The sequence below is a fragment of the Globicephala melas genome, chromosome 3, assembly GCF_963455315.2.
Source record: "Globicephala melas chromosome 3, mGloMel1.2, whole genome shotgun sequence".
NCBI classification, from domain to species: Eukaryota; Metazoa; Chordata; class Mammalia; order Artiodactyla; family Delphinidae; genus Globicephala; species Globicephala melas.
In genome coordinates this window covers 123,789,040-123,809,115 of record NC_083316.1, presented here as the reverse complement: position 1 = coordinate 123,809,115, position 20,076 = coordinate 123,789,040, and the positions used below count along the sequence as shown (strand labels likewise).

The 20,076-nt window shown below is 40.8% G+C and overlaps 1 protein-coding gene across 1 annotated transcript; it reads right to left on the bottom strand.

The window, feature by feature from the left end:
- Positions 1-14,324: 14,324 nt before the first annotated feature.
- On the bottom strand, positions 14,325-17,479 carry SCGB3A2 (secretoglobin family 3A member 2). The gene is made up of 3 exons (XM_030847381.2): positions 17,425-17,479; positions 14,745-14,947; positions 14,325-14,348 (listed from the first exon to the last, which is right to left on the bottom strand). Exons 1-3 carry the CDS (start codon positions 17,477-17,479, stop codon positions 14,325-14,327), a joined length of 282 nt encoding a protein of 93 aa, XP_030703241.1.
- Positions 17,480-20,076: the final 2,597 nt, after the last annotated feature.

Genomic DNA, 20,076 nt, shown 5'->3' with positions numbered 1-20,076 from the left:
AATAACTGAAAAGGAAATATGCAATCTACCTGGAAAAGAATTCAGAGTACTGATAATAAAGATGATCCAAGATGTCAGAAACAGAATGAGGGCAGGATCGAGAAGATACAAGAAATGTTTAACTAGGACCTAGAAGAAGTAAAGAATAAACAATCAGTGATGAAAAACACAATAACTGAAATGAAAAATACACGAGAAGGAATCAATAGCAGAATAACTGAGGCAGAAGAATGGATAAATGAGCTGGAAGATAGAATGGTGGAAATAACTGCCATAGAGAATAAAGAAAAAAGAATAAAAAGAAATGAGGACAGACTCAAACAGCTCTGGAACATTAAACACAACAACATTTGAATTATAATGGTCCCAGAAGAAGAAGAGAAAGAGAAAAGGTCTGAGAAAATATTTGAAGAGATTATAGTTGAAAACTTCCCTAATATGGGAAAAAGAATAGTCAGTCAAGTCCAGGAAGGGCAGAGAGTCCCATATAGGATAAATCCAAGGAGAAACACGCCAAGATACATATTAAGCAAACTATCAAAAATTAAATACAAAAGAAATTTTAAAAGCAGCAAGGGAAAAATAACAAAAAACATACAAGGGACTCCCCATAAGGTTATCAGCTGATTTTTCAGCAGAAATTCTGCAGGCTAGAGGGAGGATATATTTAAAGTGATGAAGGAGAAAAACCTACAACCAAGATTACTCTACCCAGCAAGGATCTCATTCAGATTCGACAGAGAAATCAAAAGCTTTACAGACAAGCAAAAGATAAGAGAATTCAGCTCTACACCAAATGCTAAAGGAACTTCTGTAGGCAGAAAACACAAGAGAACAAAAAGACCTACAAAAACAAACTCAAAACAATTCAGAAAATGGTAATAGGAACATACATATCGATAATTACCTTAAATGTAAATGGATTAAATGACCCAATCAAAAGACACAGACTGGCTGAATGGATACAAAAACAAGACCCATATATAGGCTGTCTACAAGAGACCCACTTCAGACCTAGGGACACATACAGACTGAAAGTGAGGGGATGGAAAAAGATATTCCATGCAAATGCAAATCAAAAGAAAGCTGGAGTAGCAATACTCATATCAGACAAAATAGACTTTAAAATAAAGACTATTACAAGAGACAAAGAAGGTCACTACATAATGGTCAAGGGATCATTCCAAGAAGAAGATATAACATTTGTAAATATTTACACACCCAACACACACTCCAATACATAAGGCAAATACTAACAGCCATAAAAGGGGAAACTGACAGTAACACCATAACACTGGGGGACTATAACACTCCACTTACACCAATGGATAGATCATTTAGACAGAAAATTAATAAGAAAACACAAGCTTTAAATGACACATTAGACAAGATACACTTAATTGATATTTATAGGACAGTCCATCTGAAAACAGCAGAATATACTTTCTTTTCAAGTGTACACAGAACATTCTGCAGAATAGATTACATCTTGGGTCACAAAAAAAGCCTCAGTAAATTTAAGGAAATTGAAATTGTATCAAGCATCTTTTCTGACTACAACGTATGAGATTAGAAATCAATTACAGGAAAAAAAACCCGTAAAAAACACAAGCACTTGGAGGCTAAACAATATGCTACTAAATAACCAAGAAATCAAAGACAATATCAAAAAATAACTAGGAACAAATGATAATGAAAACACGAGGACCCAAAACCTATGGGATGCAGCAAAAGCAGCTCTAAGAGGGAAGTTTATAGCAATATAATCTTACCTCAAGAAACAAGAAAAAACTCAAATAAGCAACCTAATCTTACACCTAAAGCAACTAGAGAAATAAGCACAACAACAACAACAAAAATCCCAAAGTTAGTAGAAGGAAAGAAATCATGAAGATCAGAGGAGAAATAAGTAAAATAGAAAAGAAGAAGACAATAGCAAAGATCAATGAAACTAAAAGCTGGTTCTTTGAGAAGATAAACAAAATTGATAAACTTTTAGCCAGACTCATCAAGAAAATAAGGGAGAGGACTGAAATCAATAAAATTAGAAATGAAAAAGGAGAAGTAACAACTGACACTGAAGAAATACAAAGGATCATAAGAGATTACTACAAGCAACAATATGCCAAAATAACGACAACTTGGAAGAAATGGACAGATTCTTAGAAAAGTACAACCTTCCAATACTGAATCAGGAAGAAATAGAAAATATGAACAGACCAATCACAAGTAATGAAATTGAAACTGCAATTAAAAATCTTCCAACAAATAAAAGTCCAGACCCAGATGGCTTCACTGGTGAACTCTATTAAACATTTAGGGAAGAGCTAACACCTATCCTTCTCAAACTCTTCCAAAAAATTACAGAAAGAGGAACCTCCCAAGTTCATTCTACAAGGCCAATATCACCCTGATACCAAAACCAGACAAAGATATCACAAAAAAAGAAAATTATAGGCCAATATCACTGATGAACATAGATGCAAAAATCCTCAGCAAAATACTAGCCAACCAAATCCAACAACACATTAATGGGATCATACACCTTGATAAAGTGGGATTTATCCAAGGAATGCAAGGATTCTTCAATATATGCAAATCAATCAATGTGATATGCTGTATTAACACATTGAAGAATAAAAGCCATATGAACATCTCAGTAGATGCAGAAACAGCTTTTGACAAAATTCAACACCCATTTATGATAGAAACTCTCCGAAAATGGGCATAGAGGGAAACTACCTCAACATAATAAAGGCCATATATGACAAACCCACAGCAAACATAATTCTCAATGGTAAAAAACTGAAAGCACTTCCTCTAAGATCAGGAACAAGACAAGGGCGTCCACTCTTATGCAACATAGTTTTGGAAGTCCTAGCCACAGCAATCAGAGAAGAAAATGAAATAAAAGGAATCCAAATTGGAAAATAAGAAGTAAAACTGTCACTGTTTGCAGATGACATGACACTATACATAGAAAATCCTAAAGATGCCACCAGAAAACTACTAAATATCATCAATGGATTGAGTAAAGTTGCAGGATACAAAATTAATACACAGGAATCTCTTGCATTCCTATACACTAACAAAGAAAAATCAGAAAGAGAAATTAAGGAAACAATCCCATTCACCATTGCAACAAAGAGAATAAAATACCTAGGACTAAACCTATCTAAGGAAGCGAAAGAACTGTACGCAGAAAACTATAAGATACTGACAAAAGAAATCAAAGATGACACAAACAGATGGAGAGATATACCATGTTCTTGGATAGGAAGAATCAATATTGTAAAAATGACTATACTACCCAAGGCAATTACAGATTCAGTGCAATCCATATCAAATTACCAATGGCATTTTTCACAGAATTAGAACAAAAAAATTTTACCATTTGCACAGAAACACAAAAAACCCCAAATAGCCAAAGCAATCTCAAGAAAGAAAAACAGAGTTGGAGGAATTAGACTCCCTGACTTTGGACTATACTACAAAGCTACAGTAATCAAGACAGTATGGTACTAGCACAAAAACAGAAATATAGATCAATGGAACAGGATAGAAAGCCCAGAGATAAACCCACACACTGATGGTCACCTAATCCATGACAAAGCAGGCAAGAATATACAATAGAGAAAAGACAGGCTCTTCGATAAGTGGTGCTGGGAAAACTGGACAGCTACATGTAAAAGAATGAAGTTAGAATACTCTTTAACACCATACACAAAAATAAACTCAAAATGGATTAAAGACCTAAATATAAGGTCAGATGCTATAAAATTCTTAGAGGAAAACATAGGCAGAACACTCTTTGACATAAATCTCAGCAAGATCTTTTTTGATCCACCTCCTAGAGTAATGAAGATATAAACAAAAATAAAGAAATGGGACTGAATGAAACTTAAAAGATTTTGCACAGCAAAGGAAACAAGACAAAATGACAATCCTCAGAATGGGAGAAAATATTTGCAAACGAAGCAACTGACAAAGGATTAATCTCCAAAATATACAAACAGCTCATGCAGCTCAATATCAAAAAAAACCAAATAACCCAATCAAAAAATTTGCAGAAGACCTAAATAGACATTTCTCCAAAGAAGACATACATATGGCCAACAAACAAATGAAAAGATCAACATCACTAATTATCAGAGAAATGCAACTCAGAACTACAATGAGGTATCACCTCACACCTGTCAGAATGGCCATCCTCACAAAATCTACAAACAACAAATGCCGGAGAGGGTGTGAAGAAAAGGGAGCCCTCTTACACTGTTGTTGGGAATGTAAATAGATAGTCACTATGGAGAACAGTACAGGGGTTCCTTAAAAAACTAAAAATAGAACTACCATACGACCCAGCAATCCCACTACTGGGCATATACCCTGAGAAAACCATAATTCAAAAAGACACATGCACCCCAATGTTCACTGCAGCACTATTTACAACAGCCAGGACATGGAAGCAACCTAAAAGTCCATCAACAGAGGAATGGATAAAGAAGATGTGGAATGTATATACAATGGAATATTACTCAGTCATAAAAAAGAGTGAAATTGTGTCATTTGCAGAGACATGGATGGGCCTAGAGAGTGTCATACAGAGTGAAGTAAGTCAGAAAGAGAAAAACTAATATCATATATTAATGCATACATGTGGAATCTAGAAAAATGGTATAGATGATCTTACTTGCACAGCAGAAATAGAGACACAGATGTAGAGAACAAACATATGGATACCAAGGGGGAAAGGGGGTTCAGTGGGATGAACTAAGAGATTGGGACTGACATGTTTACACTACTATGTATAAAATAGATAACTAATGAGAACCTACTGTATAGCACTGGGAACTCTACTTGGTGCTCTGTGGTGACCTAAATGGGAAGGAAACCCAAAGTAGAGGGGATATATGTGTATGTATGGCGGATTCACTTTGCTCTACAGCAGAAACTGACACAGCAGTGTAAAGCAACTATACTCTAATAAAAATAAATAAATAAATAAAAAGAAATAGCAGGAATCAAGGTAATCTTCACAGAGGAGATGAAGTTAACAATATATTAGTCAGGAACCAACCAGGAAACAGAAACTATTTGTATGCTTAGAACAGAGGAAATGTAATGCACAGAATTGACTCAATAGATGATAGAAGACCTAAAAAAATCAAATAGGTGATGGTGAGGCAGCTTAGAAACTGATAACAGCAGGAAGCCACTATGAACTTCAGCTGGAGAGAAAAAGAAGAGATGGTGTAACAAGAGTCCAGGGACTGGAGTCACCAGCCAAAAGCTGAAACAAATATAAACTTATCCAGCAGGACCTGGTGGCTCAGACATAGTGCAGGCACTTCCAGAGACTTCTCCCAAATAGAGAGACAGAGAGAGAGGGGAGGCCACACTCTGGCCTTTCCCCTTTTCCCACCTCCCATCTCCTGCCTGGGCCTCCTGGGGCAGAATGCAGCCCAAATGTCAACTGACATGGGAACTTGAGAAACTGACCCGGGAACCACCTGCAGGGGTCAGCATCATGTCCCCTCCCTCCCCCTAATATGGAGCAGAGCATGGAAAGCACGGGGAATGGATCTAAGGGCAAATAGCCCCAAGACTGGCACAAGCCCAAGTCTGGAGGCAGACCACGGCAGACATCGTAGGTGGGAAGAAGCTTGAGTTTTTTCAGTAAGGCATAAAAGTGTTAGCAGCAGGGCTTCCCTGGTGGCGCAGTGGTTGAGAGTCCGCCTGCTGATGCAGGGGACATGGGTTCGTGCCCCAGTCCGGGAAAATCCCACATGCTGTGGAGTGGCTGGGCCCGTGAGCCATGGCTGCTGAGCCTGCGCGTCCGGAGCCTGTGCTCCACAACGGGAGAGGCCACAACAGTGAGAGGCCCGTGTACCGTAAAAACAAAACAAAACATACAAAACAAACAAAAAAGTGTTAGCAGCAAAGAGATTTAGTTATCTCTTCAGCATGGCTGGGGCTGGAGCACATGTGAAGAAAGGAATATTGATGAGACTAGACATGTAAAGTAAGGCCAGATCATGAAAGACCTTGTATGCCATGCTAAGGAGCTTGAAATCTATTTTATAGGTGGTCGTATAGAGCCAGAATTGTGTCTTGGAAAAGATGATTCTGTAATCATAGTACACGGTAGCATTGGGGAAAGGAAAGGATAGTTCAGAACCATTTGCCAGAGGATGACGTAGTAAAGGCCTAACTTGGTGGAAGAGTCTGTGAAGCCATGGAGTGGCACTAACGTAATTGCTAACTTAATCAAACCTCACATTCTGGTGACGTAGACTCCAAACAAATGAAGCTTGTAAAACTTCCCTTTTCTTCACACCCTCTCCAGCATTTATTGTTTGTAGATTGTGTGATCATGGTCATTCTGACCAGTGTGAGGTGATATCTCATTGCAGCTGTGATTTGCATTTCTCTAATAATTGGTAATGGTTGAGCATCTTTTCATTTTTTGGAGCATCTACTCCATCTAAACTATCAGAGTGTCACCAGGTAACACCAGTGGAAAAGCTATCCAGGTGAACCCAAGGCAAATTGCAGAATTATAATCAAATAAAGTGCTTTTATTTTAAGGGTTTTTTTTTTTAAAAAAAATTCTGGACGAGGGGGAAGATGGCGGAAGAGTAAGACACGGAGATCACCTTCCCCCCCACAGATACATCAGAAATACATCTACACGTGGAACAACTCCTACAGAACACCCACCGAATGCTGGCAGAAGACCTCAGACCTCCCAAAAGGCAAGAAACTCCCCACGTACCTGGTTAGGGCAAAAGAAAAAAGAATAAACACAGACAAAACAATAGTGACTGGACCTGCACCAGTGGGAGGGAGCTGTGAAGGAGGAAAGGTTTCCACACACTAGGAAGCCCCTTCGTGGGCGGAGACTGTGGGTGGTGGAGGGGGGAGCTTCGGAGCCATGGAGGAGAGCACAGCAAGAGGGGTGCGGAGGGCAAAGCGGAGAGATTCCCTCACAGAGGATCGGTGCCGACCAGCACTCACCAGCCCGAGAGGCTTGTCTGCTCACCCGTCAGGACGGGTGGGGCTGGGAGCTGAGGCTCAGGCTTAGGTCAGAGACTAAGGGAGAGGACTGGGGTTGGCAGCGAGAACACAGCCTGCAGGGGGTTAGTGCACCACGGCTAGTCGGGAGTGAGTCCAGGGAAAAGTCTGGACCTGCCAAAGAAGCAAGAGACTTTTTCTTCCCTCTTTGTTTCCTGGTGCACGAGGAGAGGGGATTAAGAGTGCTGCTTAAAGGAGCTAAAGAGGCGTGCGAGCTGCAGCTAACAGCGCGGACCCCAGAGACGGGCATGAGACGTTAAGGCTGCTGCTGCCAACACCAAGAGGCCTGTGTGCGAGCACAGGTCACTATCCACACCCCCTTTCCAGGGAGACTGTGCAGCCCGCCACTGCCAGGGTCCCGTGATCCAGGGACAACTTCCCCAGCATGGCGGCCTCAGGTTGGTGCAACGTCCTGGCGGCCTCTGCCGCCGCAGGCTCACCTCGCATCCGCACCCCTCCCTCCCCTCGGCCTGAGTGAGCCAGAGCCCCAGAAGCAGCTGCTCCTTTAACCCCATCCTGTCAGCGCAGAACAGACACCCTCAGGCAACCTACACGCAGAGGCGGAGCCAAATCCAAAGCTGAGCCCCAGGAGCTGTGAGAACAAAGAAGAGAAAGGGAAATGTTTCCATGCAGCCTGAGGAGCAGCGGATTAAAGCTCCACAATCAACATGACGTATCCTGCATAGGCGAAATACTTTAAAAGACAGCGGATCATCCCAAATTGAGGAGGTGGACTTTGAGAGCAAGATATATTATTTTTTCCCCTTTTCCTCTTTTTGTGAGTCTGTATGTGTATGCTCCTGTGTGAGATTTTGTCTGTACAGCTTTGCTTTCACCATTTGTCCTAGGGTTCTGTCCATACTTTTTTTTTTTGTATGTTTGTTTCTTAATTTCTTTAAAAAAATTTTTCTTAATAATTATTTTTTATTATTTATTTTAATAACGTTATTTTATTTTATCATAATTTATTTTATTTTATTTTATCCTCTTTCTTTCACCCAACTTTTTCTCCCTTTTATTCTGAGCCATGTGGATGAAAGGCTCTTGGTGCTCCAGCCAGGAGTCAGTGCTGTGCCGCTGACGTGGGAGAGCCAACTTCAGGACACTGGTCCACAAGAGACCTCCCAGCTCCATGTAATATCAAATAGCTAAAATCTCCCAGAGATCTCCGTCTCAACACCAACACCCAGCTTCACTCAATGACCAGCAAGCTACAGTGCTGGACATCCTATGCCAAACAACTAGCAAGACAGGAACACAACCCCACCCATTAGAAGAGAGGCTGCCTAAAATAATAATAAGTCCACAGACACCCAAAAACACACCACCAGATGTGGACCTGCCCACCAGAAAGACAAGATCCAGCCTCATCCACCAGAACACAGGCACTAGTCCCCTCCACCAGGAAGCCTACACAACCCACTGAACCAACTTTAGCCACTGGGGACAGACACCGAAAACAACGGGAACTACGAACCTGCAGCCTGCGAAAAGGAGACCCCAAACACAGTAAGATAAGAAAATGAGAAGACAGAAGAACACACAGCAGATGAAGGAGCAAGATAAAAACCCACCAGACGTAACAAATGAAGAGGAAATAGGCAGTCTACCTGAAAAAGAATTCAGAATGATAGTAAAGATGATCCAAAATCTTGGAAATAGAAAAGAGAAAATGCAAGAAATATTTAACAAGGACCTAGAAGAACTAAAGATGAAACAAGAAATGATGAACAACACAATGAGTGAAATTAAAAATACTCTAGAAGGGATTAATAGCAGAATAACTGAGGCCGAAGAACGGATAAGTGACCTGGAAGATAAAAGAGTGGAAATAACTACTGCAGAGCAGAATAAAGAAAAAAGAATGAAGAGAGCTGAGGACAGTCTCAGAGACCTCTGGGACAACATTAAACACACCAACATTCGAATTATAGGGGTCCCAGAAGAAGAAGAGAAAAAGAAAGGGACTGATAAAATATCTGAAGAGATTATAGTTGAAAACTTCCCTAATATGGGAATGGAAATAGTTAAATCAAGTCCAGGAAGCATAGAGAGTCCCATACAGGATAAATCGAAGGATAAACACACCGAGACACATATTAATAAAACTATCAAAAATTAAATACAAAGAATACATATTAAAAGCAGCAAGAGAAAAACAACAAATAACACACAAGGGAATCCCCATAAGGTTAACAGCTGATCTTTCAGCAGAAACTATGCAAGCCAGAAGGGAGTGGCAGGACATATTTAAAGTGATGAAGGAGAAAAACCTACAACCAAGATTGCTCTACCCAACAAGGATCTCATTCAGATTTGATGGAGAAATTAAAACCTTCACAGACAAGCAAAAGCTGAGAGAGTTCAGCACCACCAAACCAGCTTCACAACAAATGCTACAGGAACTTCTCTAGGCAAGAAACACAAGAGAAGGAAAAGACCTACAATAACAAACCCAAAACAATTAAGAAAATGGGAATAGGAACATACATATCGATAATTACCTTAAATGTAAATGGATTAAATGCTCCCACCAAAAGACACAGACTGGCTGAATGGATACAAAAACAAGACCCATAAATATGCTGTCTACAAGAGACCCACTTCAGACCTAGGGACACATACAGACTGAAAGTGAGGGGATGGAAAAAGATATTCCATGCAAATGGAAACCAAAAGAAAGCTGGAGTGGCAATTCTCATATCAGACAAAATAGACTTTAAGATAAAGACTAAAACAAGAGACAAAGAAGGACACTACATAATGATCAAGGGATCGATCCAAGAAGAAGATATAACAATGGTAAATATTTATGCACCCAACATAGGAGCACCTCAATACATAAGGCAAATACTAACAGCCATAAAAGCGGAAATCGATAGTAACACATTCATAGAAGGGGAGTTTAACACCCCACTTTCACCAATGGACAGATCATCCAAAATGAAAATAAATAAGGAAACACAAGCTTTAAACGATACATTAAACAAGATGGACTTAATTGATATTCATAGGACATTCCATCCCAAAACAACAGAACACACATTTTTCTCAAGTGCTCATGGTACATTCTCCAGGATAGATCATATCTTGGGTCACAAATCAAGCCTTGGTAAATTTAAGAAAATTGAAATTGTATCAAGTACCTTTTCAGACCACAACGTTATGAGACTAGATATCAATTACAGGAAAAGATCTATAAAAAATACAAACACATGGAGGCTAAACAATACACTACTTAATAACGAAGTGCTCACTGAAGAAATCAAAGAGGAAATCAAAAAAAACCTAGAAACAAATGACAACGGAGACACGACGACCCAAAACCTATGGGATGCAGCAAAAGCAGTTCTAAGAAGGAAGTTTAGAGTAATACAATCCTACCTTAAGAAACAGGCAACATCTCGAATAAACAACCTAATCTTGCACCCAAAGCAATTAGAGAAAGAAGAACAAAAACACCCCAAAGTTAGCAGAAGGAAAGAAATCATAAAGATCAGATCAGAAATAAATGAAAAAGAAATGAAGGGAACAATACCAAAGATCAATAAAACTAAAAACTGGTTCTTGAGAAGATAAACAAAATTGATAAACCATTAGCCAGACTCACCAAGAAAAAAAGGGAGAAGACTCAAATCAATAGAATTAGAAATGAAAAACAAGAAGTAACAACTGACACTGCAGAAATACAAAAGATCCTGAGAGATTACACAAGCAACTCTATGCCAATAAAATGGACAACCTGGAAGAAATGAACAAATTCTAAGAAACGCACAACTGCCAAGCCTGAATCAGGACGAAATAGAAAATATGAACAGACCAATCACAAGCACTGAAATTGAAATTGTGATTAAAAATCTTCCAACAGAGGCTTCCCTGGTGGCGCAGTGGTTGAGAGTCCACCTGCCAATGCAGGGGACACGGGTTCGTGCCCCGGTCCGGGAGGATCCCACATGCCATGGAGCAGCTGGGCCCGTGGGCCATGGCCGCTGAGCCTGCGCGTCCACAGCCTGTGCGTCCGGAGCTTGTGCTCCTCAACGGGAGAGGCCACAACAGTGAAAGGCCGTGTACAGCAAAAAAAAAAAAAAAAAAAACTTCCAACAAACAAAAGCCCAGGACCAGATGTCGTCACAGGCAAATTCTATAAAGCATTTAGAGAAGAGCTAACACCTATCCTTCTCAAACTCTTCCAAAATATAGCAGAGGGAGGAACACTCCTAAACTCATTCTATGAGGCCACCATCACCCTGATACCAAAACCAGACAAGGATGTCACAAAGAAAGAAAACTACAGGCCAATATCACTGATGAACATAGATGCAAAAATCCTCAACAAAATACTAGCAAACAGAATCCAACAGCACATTAGAAGGATCATACACTATGATCAAGTGGGGTTTATTACAGGAATGCAAGGATTCTTCAATATATGCAAATCAGTCAATGTGATATACCATATTAACAAATTGAAGGAGAAAAACCATATGATCATCTCAATAGATGCAGAGAAAACTTTCGACAAAATTCAACACCCATTTATCATAAAAACCCTGCAGAAAGTAGGCATAGAGGGAACTTTCCTCAACATAATAAAGGCCATATATGACAAACCCACAGCCAACATTGTCCTCAATGGTGAAAAACTGAAAACATTTCCACTAAGGTCAGGAAGAAGACAAGGTAGCCCACTCTCACCACTCTTATTCAACATAGTTTTGGAAGTTTTAGCCACAGCAATCATAGAAGAAAAGGAAATAAAAGGAATCCAAATCGGAAAAGAAGTAAAGCTGTCACTGTTTGCAGATGACATGATACTATATATAGAGAATCCTAAAGATGCTACCAGAAAACTACTAGAGCTAATCAGTGAATTTGGTAAAGTAGCAGGATACAAAATTAATGCATAGAAATCTCTGGCATTCCTATACACTAATGATGAAAAATCTGAAAATGAAATCAAGAAAACACTCCCATTTACCACTGCAACAAAAAGAATAAAATATCTAGGAATAAACCTACCTAAGGAGACAAAAGACCTGTATGCAGAAAATTATAAGGCACTGATGAAAGAAATTAAAGATGATACAAATAGATGGAGAGATATACCATGTTCGTGGACTGGAAGAATCAACATTGTGAAAATGACTACACTACCCAAAGCAATCTACGGATTCAATGCAATCCCTATCAAACTACCACTGGCATTTTTCACAGAACCAGAACAAAAAATTTCACAATTTGTATGGAAACACAAAAGACCCAAAATAGCCAAAGCAATCTTGAAAACGAAAAATGCAGCTGGAGGAATCAGGCTCCCTGACTTCAGACTATACTGCAAAGCTACAGTAACCAAGACAGTATGGTAGTGGCACAAAAACAAAAAGATAGATCAATGGATCAGGATAGAAAGCCCAGAGATAAACCCACGCACATATGGACACCTTATCTTTGATAAAGGTGGCAGGAATGTACAGTGGAGAAAAGACAGCCTCTTCAATAATTGGTGCTGGGAAAACTGGACAGGTACATGTAAAAGTATGAGATTAGATCACTCCCTAACACCATATACAAAAATAAGCTCAAAATGGATTAAAGACCTAAATGTAAGGCTAGAAACTATCAAACTCTTAGAGGAAAACATAGGCAGAACACTCTATGACATAAATCACAGCAAGATCCTTTCTGACCCACCTCCTGGAGAAATGGAAATAAAAACAAAAATAAACAAATGGGACCTAATGAAACTTCAAAGCTTTTGCACAGCAAAGGAAACCATAAACAAGACCAAAAGACAACCCTCAGAATGGGAGAAAATATTTGCAAATGAAGCAACTGACAAAGGATTAATCTCCAAAATTTACAAGCAGCTCATGCAGCTCAATAACAAAAAAACAAACAACCCAATCCAAAAATGGGCAGAAGACCTAAATAGACATTTCGCCAAAGAAGATATACAGACTGCCAACAAACACATGAAAGAATGCTCAACATCATTAATCATTAGAGAAATGCAAATCAAAACTACAATGAGATATCATCTCACACCAGTCAGAATGGCCATCATCAAAAAATCTAGAAACAATAAATGCTGGAGAGGGTGTGGAGAAAAGGGAACACTCTTGCACTGCTGGTGGGAATGTGAATTGGTTCAGCCACTATGGAGAACAGTACGGAGGTTCCTTAAAAAACTACAAATAGAACTACCATATGACCCAGCAATCCCACTACGGGGCATAGACCCTGAGAAAACCAAAATTCAAAAAGAGTCATGTACCAAAATGTTCATTGCAGCTCTATTTACAATAGCCCAGAGATGGAAACAACCTAAGTGCCCATCATCGGATGAATGGATAAAGAAGATGTGGCACATATATACAATGGAATATTACTCAGCCATAAAAAGAAACGAAATTGAGCTATTTGTAATGAGGTGGATAGACCCAGAGTCTGTCATACAGAGTGAAGTAAGTCACAAAGAGAAAGACAAATACCATATGCTAACACATATATATGGAATTTAAGAAAAAAAAATGTCATGAAGAACCTAGGGGTAAGACAGGAATAAAGACACAGACCTACTGGAGAACGGACTTGAGGATATGGGGCGGGGGAAGGGTGAGCTGTGACAGGGCGAGAGAGAGGCATGGACATATATACACTACCAAATGTAAGGTAGATAGCTAGTGGGAAGCAGCCGCATAGCACAGGGAGATCAGCTCGGTGCTTTGTGACCGCCTGGAGGGGTGGGATAGGGAGGGTGGGAGGGAGGGAGACGCAAGAGGGAAGAGATATGGGAACATATGTATATGTATAACTGATTCACTTTGTTATGAAGCAGAAACTAACACACCATTGTAAAGCAATTATACTCCAATAAAGATGAAAAAAAAATCTTTAGAAGTAGGGAAATAGGAACATAAGGCATCTGGAAACACTGTCAGATAAACAACAGTTGAAGAAAATGGAGACATTCAAGTTAGAGATAAGGAGATGGAAAAAATCATTACTCCTTACTGAAAATGCAAGCTGTCTTTATAACAACAGGCTCTCTAGAGTTTATAACACAAGGAAAAAATTATCTAGTTAGGCCCTTCTGAATAGAGCTTCCCAAATAAAAATAGGACAAACTGAAGTCTGTTCATTGTTTTATTCATTCTTTTCAGGGGTCACTGAATTTTAGGATGGAAGGAGTTTCAGCCAGGGTGGAGGAGAGCATCATCTCCCTCCTCCACTCTTGCTTTTTTCTGCTGTCACACCAAATATGAGAGTGCCTCCTGAAAGTCAAAAAGGCAATATTAAAAATAAGAGCAGCTTACATATCATTAGCACATCTCCAAAAATAGTCACTATCCTATTTCGCTACCATTTTACTTACAAAGAAACAAAAGCTCAGAGTGGTTAAGTCCCATCCAGAATCACAAAGCTGGGAAGTGGCACACATTTCACGACTAGCATACGTCTGCCTCATTCAAAAATTCCTTCTAGAACTGTGGATATTGCACTTTCCTTGAGATTCCAGGACATGTGAAATGTGTATGAGTACAGTAAGCAAGGGGGAAATACAGGTTCACAAATGAGAACAAGGTGGGGTGGGAGTGGGTGGAGAGGGTGAGCACTCACGGTGACTAAGCCCTGCCCTTTGATGAGTCAGCCCCACAAGCTGTAGCTACCAGCAGTTTCTTCACGGCCTCAGAGGTCTCTGGTCCCAGCTCACTCACACACTTCCTTAGCCCTTCCACAAGGTGCTCAACAGAAATGCCCAGAGTTTTCAGAAGAAGCTTAAGTGGGTCCATGACTGGGAGAACATTGTCCAGAGGTAAAGGTAAAGCCTTGTTGACAAGAAGTGGCAAACTGTTGATGAGGAAGGCGGTAGCTGCGGAGCAAAAGAGATCCCAGGTAAAACAAGGCAATTCCAGTTCGTATGACCTCACCACCTTCCACTCTCTCCATTAATGGCTCCATTCCAGCCCTACTCATCTTGAATTCTCAAGAAAACATCTGCTTCCGGACCTTTGCCCCTCCCATTCCACCTCTCTAGAACTTTCTTTCCCCAGATAACTACATGCCTTTCTTCCTTCCTAATTTGGTCTCTCCTCAGATGTTACATTCTCAGAGATGTATCTAAAATGGTATCACCCGTCACCCTCTATCTTTATTTTTTCTTACCACTACTTAAAATATTAAATCTTTATTCATTCCTTTACTTTGCCTTCATCCTGTCACTAGTATGTAGGATTCAAGAGAATAAGAAATTTGAGTTTTATTCACTACCATCACCCACGCCTAGGACAGACCCGGGCATATAGTAAGCACTCAAAAGATACTGGTGATTGACTAGATGGGAGTATAGTTTGCATGTGGCTGTCTCCATAGCCCACAAGCTTGAAACCAAAGGGAAGATGCCATAATGAACCTCCACTTGGAGATGTGAATGGACCCAACCACAGCCCAGGAAACTGCTCCCAACCAGTCCAACTCAATGCTACAAACATAAGTGAATACAGACTCTATGCCAGTTGGTGCAGATACACAGATGAATAAAACAAGATATTCCACTCAGAGAACTCACACAGTCTGGTGGAAAATAAAGATTTATGTATGCCACAGTGCAGCATGTGCTATGCTAATATTATGGACAAAGCTCTATGGAAACACAAAAGAAGTGATGATTAATTCTAACCTAGGAGAATGCTACAGGAATCTTCCAAGAACAGATGTTGCAGGAGATGTGTCTTGAGGCAAATGCCAGGATCACAGGTAAATAAGGGGAGCAGCATTTTAAAGAGGAACAAAATTAACCAAGGCATTGAGATATTAAGGTGAAAGTGCATACACAGGATGGTGAGTCTTCTTCAGAATTCCAGTGTGGTGTGCTAAGGAGGGATAAAGAAGGTTAGGCTGCAACTTGGGTGGGGCGGATTTTCAAAGCCTTGAATGTCATACAGATGAGTTTGAGATTTTTTTCCCCAAGGGTAATGGGGAGCTATCAAGCCTCTTATATGGAATAATTGCATTTTTATACCTTCAGCTTTAGAAAGATAACTTTCACACAGAAGAGGTTAGAGAATGAGGATAATGCTTATGATACATATATTTACAAAACACATTTGCGTATGTATAAATACATACATGCAGAAGCGCACACATAAGACACACATCCTCCTGCTGGCTAAGACCCTGCCAGTACTTCATTCTCTTTGTAATACTTTTTATTTTCCCACTCAAATCTTAAAAATGAAGCTTGCACACCTATTTCCCCTTCATCTTCTACCACCCATTTTCCCTCCAAAACTCTCCCCCAGAAGGGGGATATTTATTTCCCCTCCACCCATCTTTCTGCTGCCACGTCTTCCCATGTGTCCTTAGACACTAAAGGACAACAAAATAGCCAAAACTGGTGAAGTTACAAATCAGTTCAAAAATTCAAAAAAAATTCACAAGCCAAAGTTGCCAATGTAGGCATGGGTATCACACAGTTTCTCACGATTAATCTCCGTACTTCTTACTTTCAACACTTTGGTGAGTGTCTTCTTTGTACGTACCTACATATTCCAGGGGGGAGACCCTCAAAGCTTTTTGTTCTCCAAATGAGCAGTGGCCATGATGATGGATTTTGCAGATGCGCCCAAATATCTCTTCCTATATGACTCCCTCCAAAAAGAAAGGATCAGTTTCCATTCTCCTCCAAGAAATCAGACTCTATACCCTACCTAGAAATGGAACTGTTCACCCCTCAGCTCTCCCACAGAGCTCTATTTGTATTGTCATTGTGCATTAATGACTGGTCTAGTACGGCCGTGACTTCTGTAGAAGTCTTCTCTCCCTTGCCAGACTGTAAGAACCTTGAGAACAATATTTATGTTTGATTCAGGTCTGAATCTTCTAATGCCTATCCAGTGACCAACAGCTTATAGCCATTCAGCAAATACCCATTGATTGTCTGAACAGATAAAGGTAGCTATGTCTCAAGAGAACCAATGCTGCAATCTGATTAGAGATGATAGCAAGAATGACTCCATATAGTTTCAGAAACATAAAAGAAAGAAGTCACAAAATCAGATCTTAACTCAAAATTAAGGAAAATTAATGGTGGCCAAAGTTCAATAATGAAGTGCTTTTGTTGAACCTCTGTGGTAGCTGGTTAACTTCTTTGTAGGATACACCAGGGATGGTACTTGTATTGGGTTAGAGCTTGGAGCTGGGAGCAGGGGGCATCTGAAGTCCCTTCTGACCTTACTATTCTGTGGCTCTAAAACTCCCTCCACCATATTCCACTGGGAGCCTAGGCTTAATAGTTGTGTTCCTGTTAACAGAAAAATAGAGAAATATCATATGTTCCCGGCTACTTACCAGAGTAACTGCAAATGCTGATGGTCACCAGCAGGAACACAGTGACCAGCTTCATTGTACGTTATCTGTGATATTTACCTGGAGTTTAAGATTAAACTGGAAAACCTAATGAGTCCACCAAGCCAGTGGTTCCCCTTGCTGTACCAAGTGTGGCAGTGGCTTTTGCACACACCCATATTTATACACCAAACAGGGACCTGAATTTCAGTCACTACCACTTGACTCGCCCCAGGGAAGAAAAGCATGGAGGTCGTGTTTTCTCACTAAACAAATTGGAGGTTTTTTTCCGTTTTCCCTCATGTTCCCATGAGAAACAAAGCCCTATCTTAAAACACTCTCAAGGATCTCTTGCATAAGCTCTTAAACAGAGTTGCGGGTGGGAAGCAAAGAGTTCTAAAAGTCCTTCTGGAAGAACTCTGAAAAGAAGGGAAGGTTTCATATTGGGATTAAAGAGGGTGAAAATTATGTTGCTTTCCTCCAGTTTCCTAATAAAGTTTGGAGAAACATATTAACTGATGAGCTCGCCAGGTGTAGGAGTAATCCCGACCTCCCTTTAGCCCTGAAATAATACAGACTCAGCTTACTGGCATCTAGTGCCACATTTCTCTGGAATTTACCTCCACCCACCCCATCCCTGTTCACACATCTACTATGGCAAGATCTTCTACCATTTCTAGTGTCTCCCACTTATTTGGGGAACACCCAGGGTCATGCCTTCTCTGTGTTCTCATATAGCTCAGGATCGAAAATCAAAATGCCTTTTTAAAAACCTGGGATTCAATATTTACTCTTTGTGTAACCTTAGATTTGACGTATTTCATTCTATAGTATTGTTCTCCTCATCTAAAATGGGACATTTAACAGCTAACAGCAAGATGGTCTCAAAGGTGTGTGACCCTGAGAAAAAAATTTTTTTTACAACACCCCATCTATATGGACAACTTGGGTCACCAAAATATGCATGTCAGTACCCTTCTGGCAGTCCAGTCCCTTGTAATCATGCAAAAGAAATACTGTGCTGACCACAGGAACAATCTGCTTGCAAGGCTGCCCTCCTGCAACCAGTACTCAGCCATGGGGCCCTAGGATGACCCTATTTGTAAGCCCAAGTCCTAGCGTTCCTTGGGGTATCTGGTACCGGAAAGAGAGAAAGAACGACACTTGAAGGGGAGAAATAAGATCCAGGGTCCAGGTGGATCCCAGTCCCAGCTCGGAACTCCCTGACCAAATGACATTGCTGGCCCCAGCCTCCCCCTGCCACTGAAGGGGTACTCAGAACATTGTGAGGAAGATACGTCAAGGCATAGTCCCCTCTAGGTGCAAGGCCAGGAGTTGGGGCCCCACTTGAGGGTGTGTTATTGTTATGAGGATTTAATGTAGTTACGTAGATCCAGGATATAACTGTACCAAACCAAGATTAACACCTAACAAGTGTCACCTGCTATTCATTTGTGTACATTACCGAGTTATAACTGCCATTTCTTTAGTTTTCTGCTACATTATAAACTGCATGGAGGAGATCATGTATTACTGCCACATGTACGCAATCCTGCCCCTTCTACTGCTTTCTCTGCCAGAGACGGCTTCAGTTTTTCCTGGGGAACTATCACCTAGCCAGGGATGTTGATGTTCCAGAACTCTCACAGGGCCAAGGTTGCGTGTGGTAAAGTGGTGGCGAGTTGATGCCATCCTTTATTTTTATGTTATGACCTTTCTATAGGATACGAAAACTGTACTGCCCTCATCTCTGCTGGTTGTTTCCATTTTGCTCTCACATCCTTTCTCACATCCTTTCTGTGCATGTCCCCCCCTCTGCCCTGCACTATAGGAAGCTCAGTTTTACAAACTGTGGTCTCCAGACTTCCCAGCCAACTGCTTTCTGGTTAGGATCGGCTAACGGGAGGCACTGGGAAAGATTGGAGGGGAGAGAAAGGGAGAAATCAGGGTGCTTCTCCCTCTCTCTGCTTCAGGAGACATCTCGGGCAGTGACGGCCACTTCTCCATGGCTCCAGCTCCTTCCAGAAAGGCCCTTTCATCTGCGGTCCCTCACACACCAGGCAGTCCCACCATCAATCCGGCTTCCACGGTGCAGCCCCAGTCGGGCCCAACCTGCTCTCCCTATCCCTCCCGGCAAAGAAGTAGTAGCAGCTTCCTGCACTTTCTAATCTCAGAGTTGACTCGCCTTTCCCCTGGTTGCTTTAACTGCCTTTCTAGCATCTTGTAAATTATCCTTCAAGTTAAATTTTTCCTGTTTGATCACCTGGCATGGTTTTGACTTTCTGGCTATGTTCTGACTAACACAGCATACTACAATATAGTAGAGCTTTTGGCAAAAAACAGATATTTCTGTTTGGAAACGTAGCCTCCCTCTCGCAACTGCCAAGTTATGAGTCCACAAGGAGCTGGACCAATCCAGGAGAAATAGAGCAATACACACAACGGATGCTTCTCCCTTTCTACCCCTGAAGTGTGTGGCACTGTCTCCAGCTTGTCTGCTGGTCCTGGAGGTGAGTTCTTTCCCAGGAAGTTCCTCAGACCTCAGTTCTTTCCCAGGAAGTGCTAATAGATTTCTGGTGGGCCCATCTAATAGTCAACCAGACATCATCTTGACCAAAACCTGGTAGTAAACATGGATGGCTTAGACTAAAGGCT

Coding starts and splice junctions, on each gene's coding strand:
- SCGB3A2 (XM_030847381.2), bottom strand. CDS start 17,479: ATGAAGCTGGTCACTGTGTTCCTGCTGGTGACCATCAGCATTTGCAGT. Junction 14,948..17,424: donor CAGCATTTGCAGTTACTCTG/GTAAGTAGCCGG, acceptor TTTGCTCCGCAG/CTACCGCCTTCCTCATCAAC. Junction 14,349..14,744: donor AGGCCGTGAAGAAACTGCTG/GTAGCTACAGCT, acceptor TTTGACTTTCAG/GAGGCACTCTCATATTTGGT.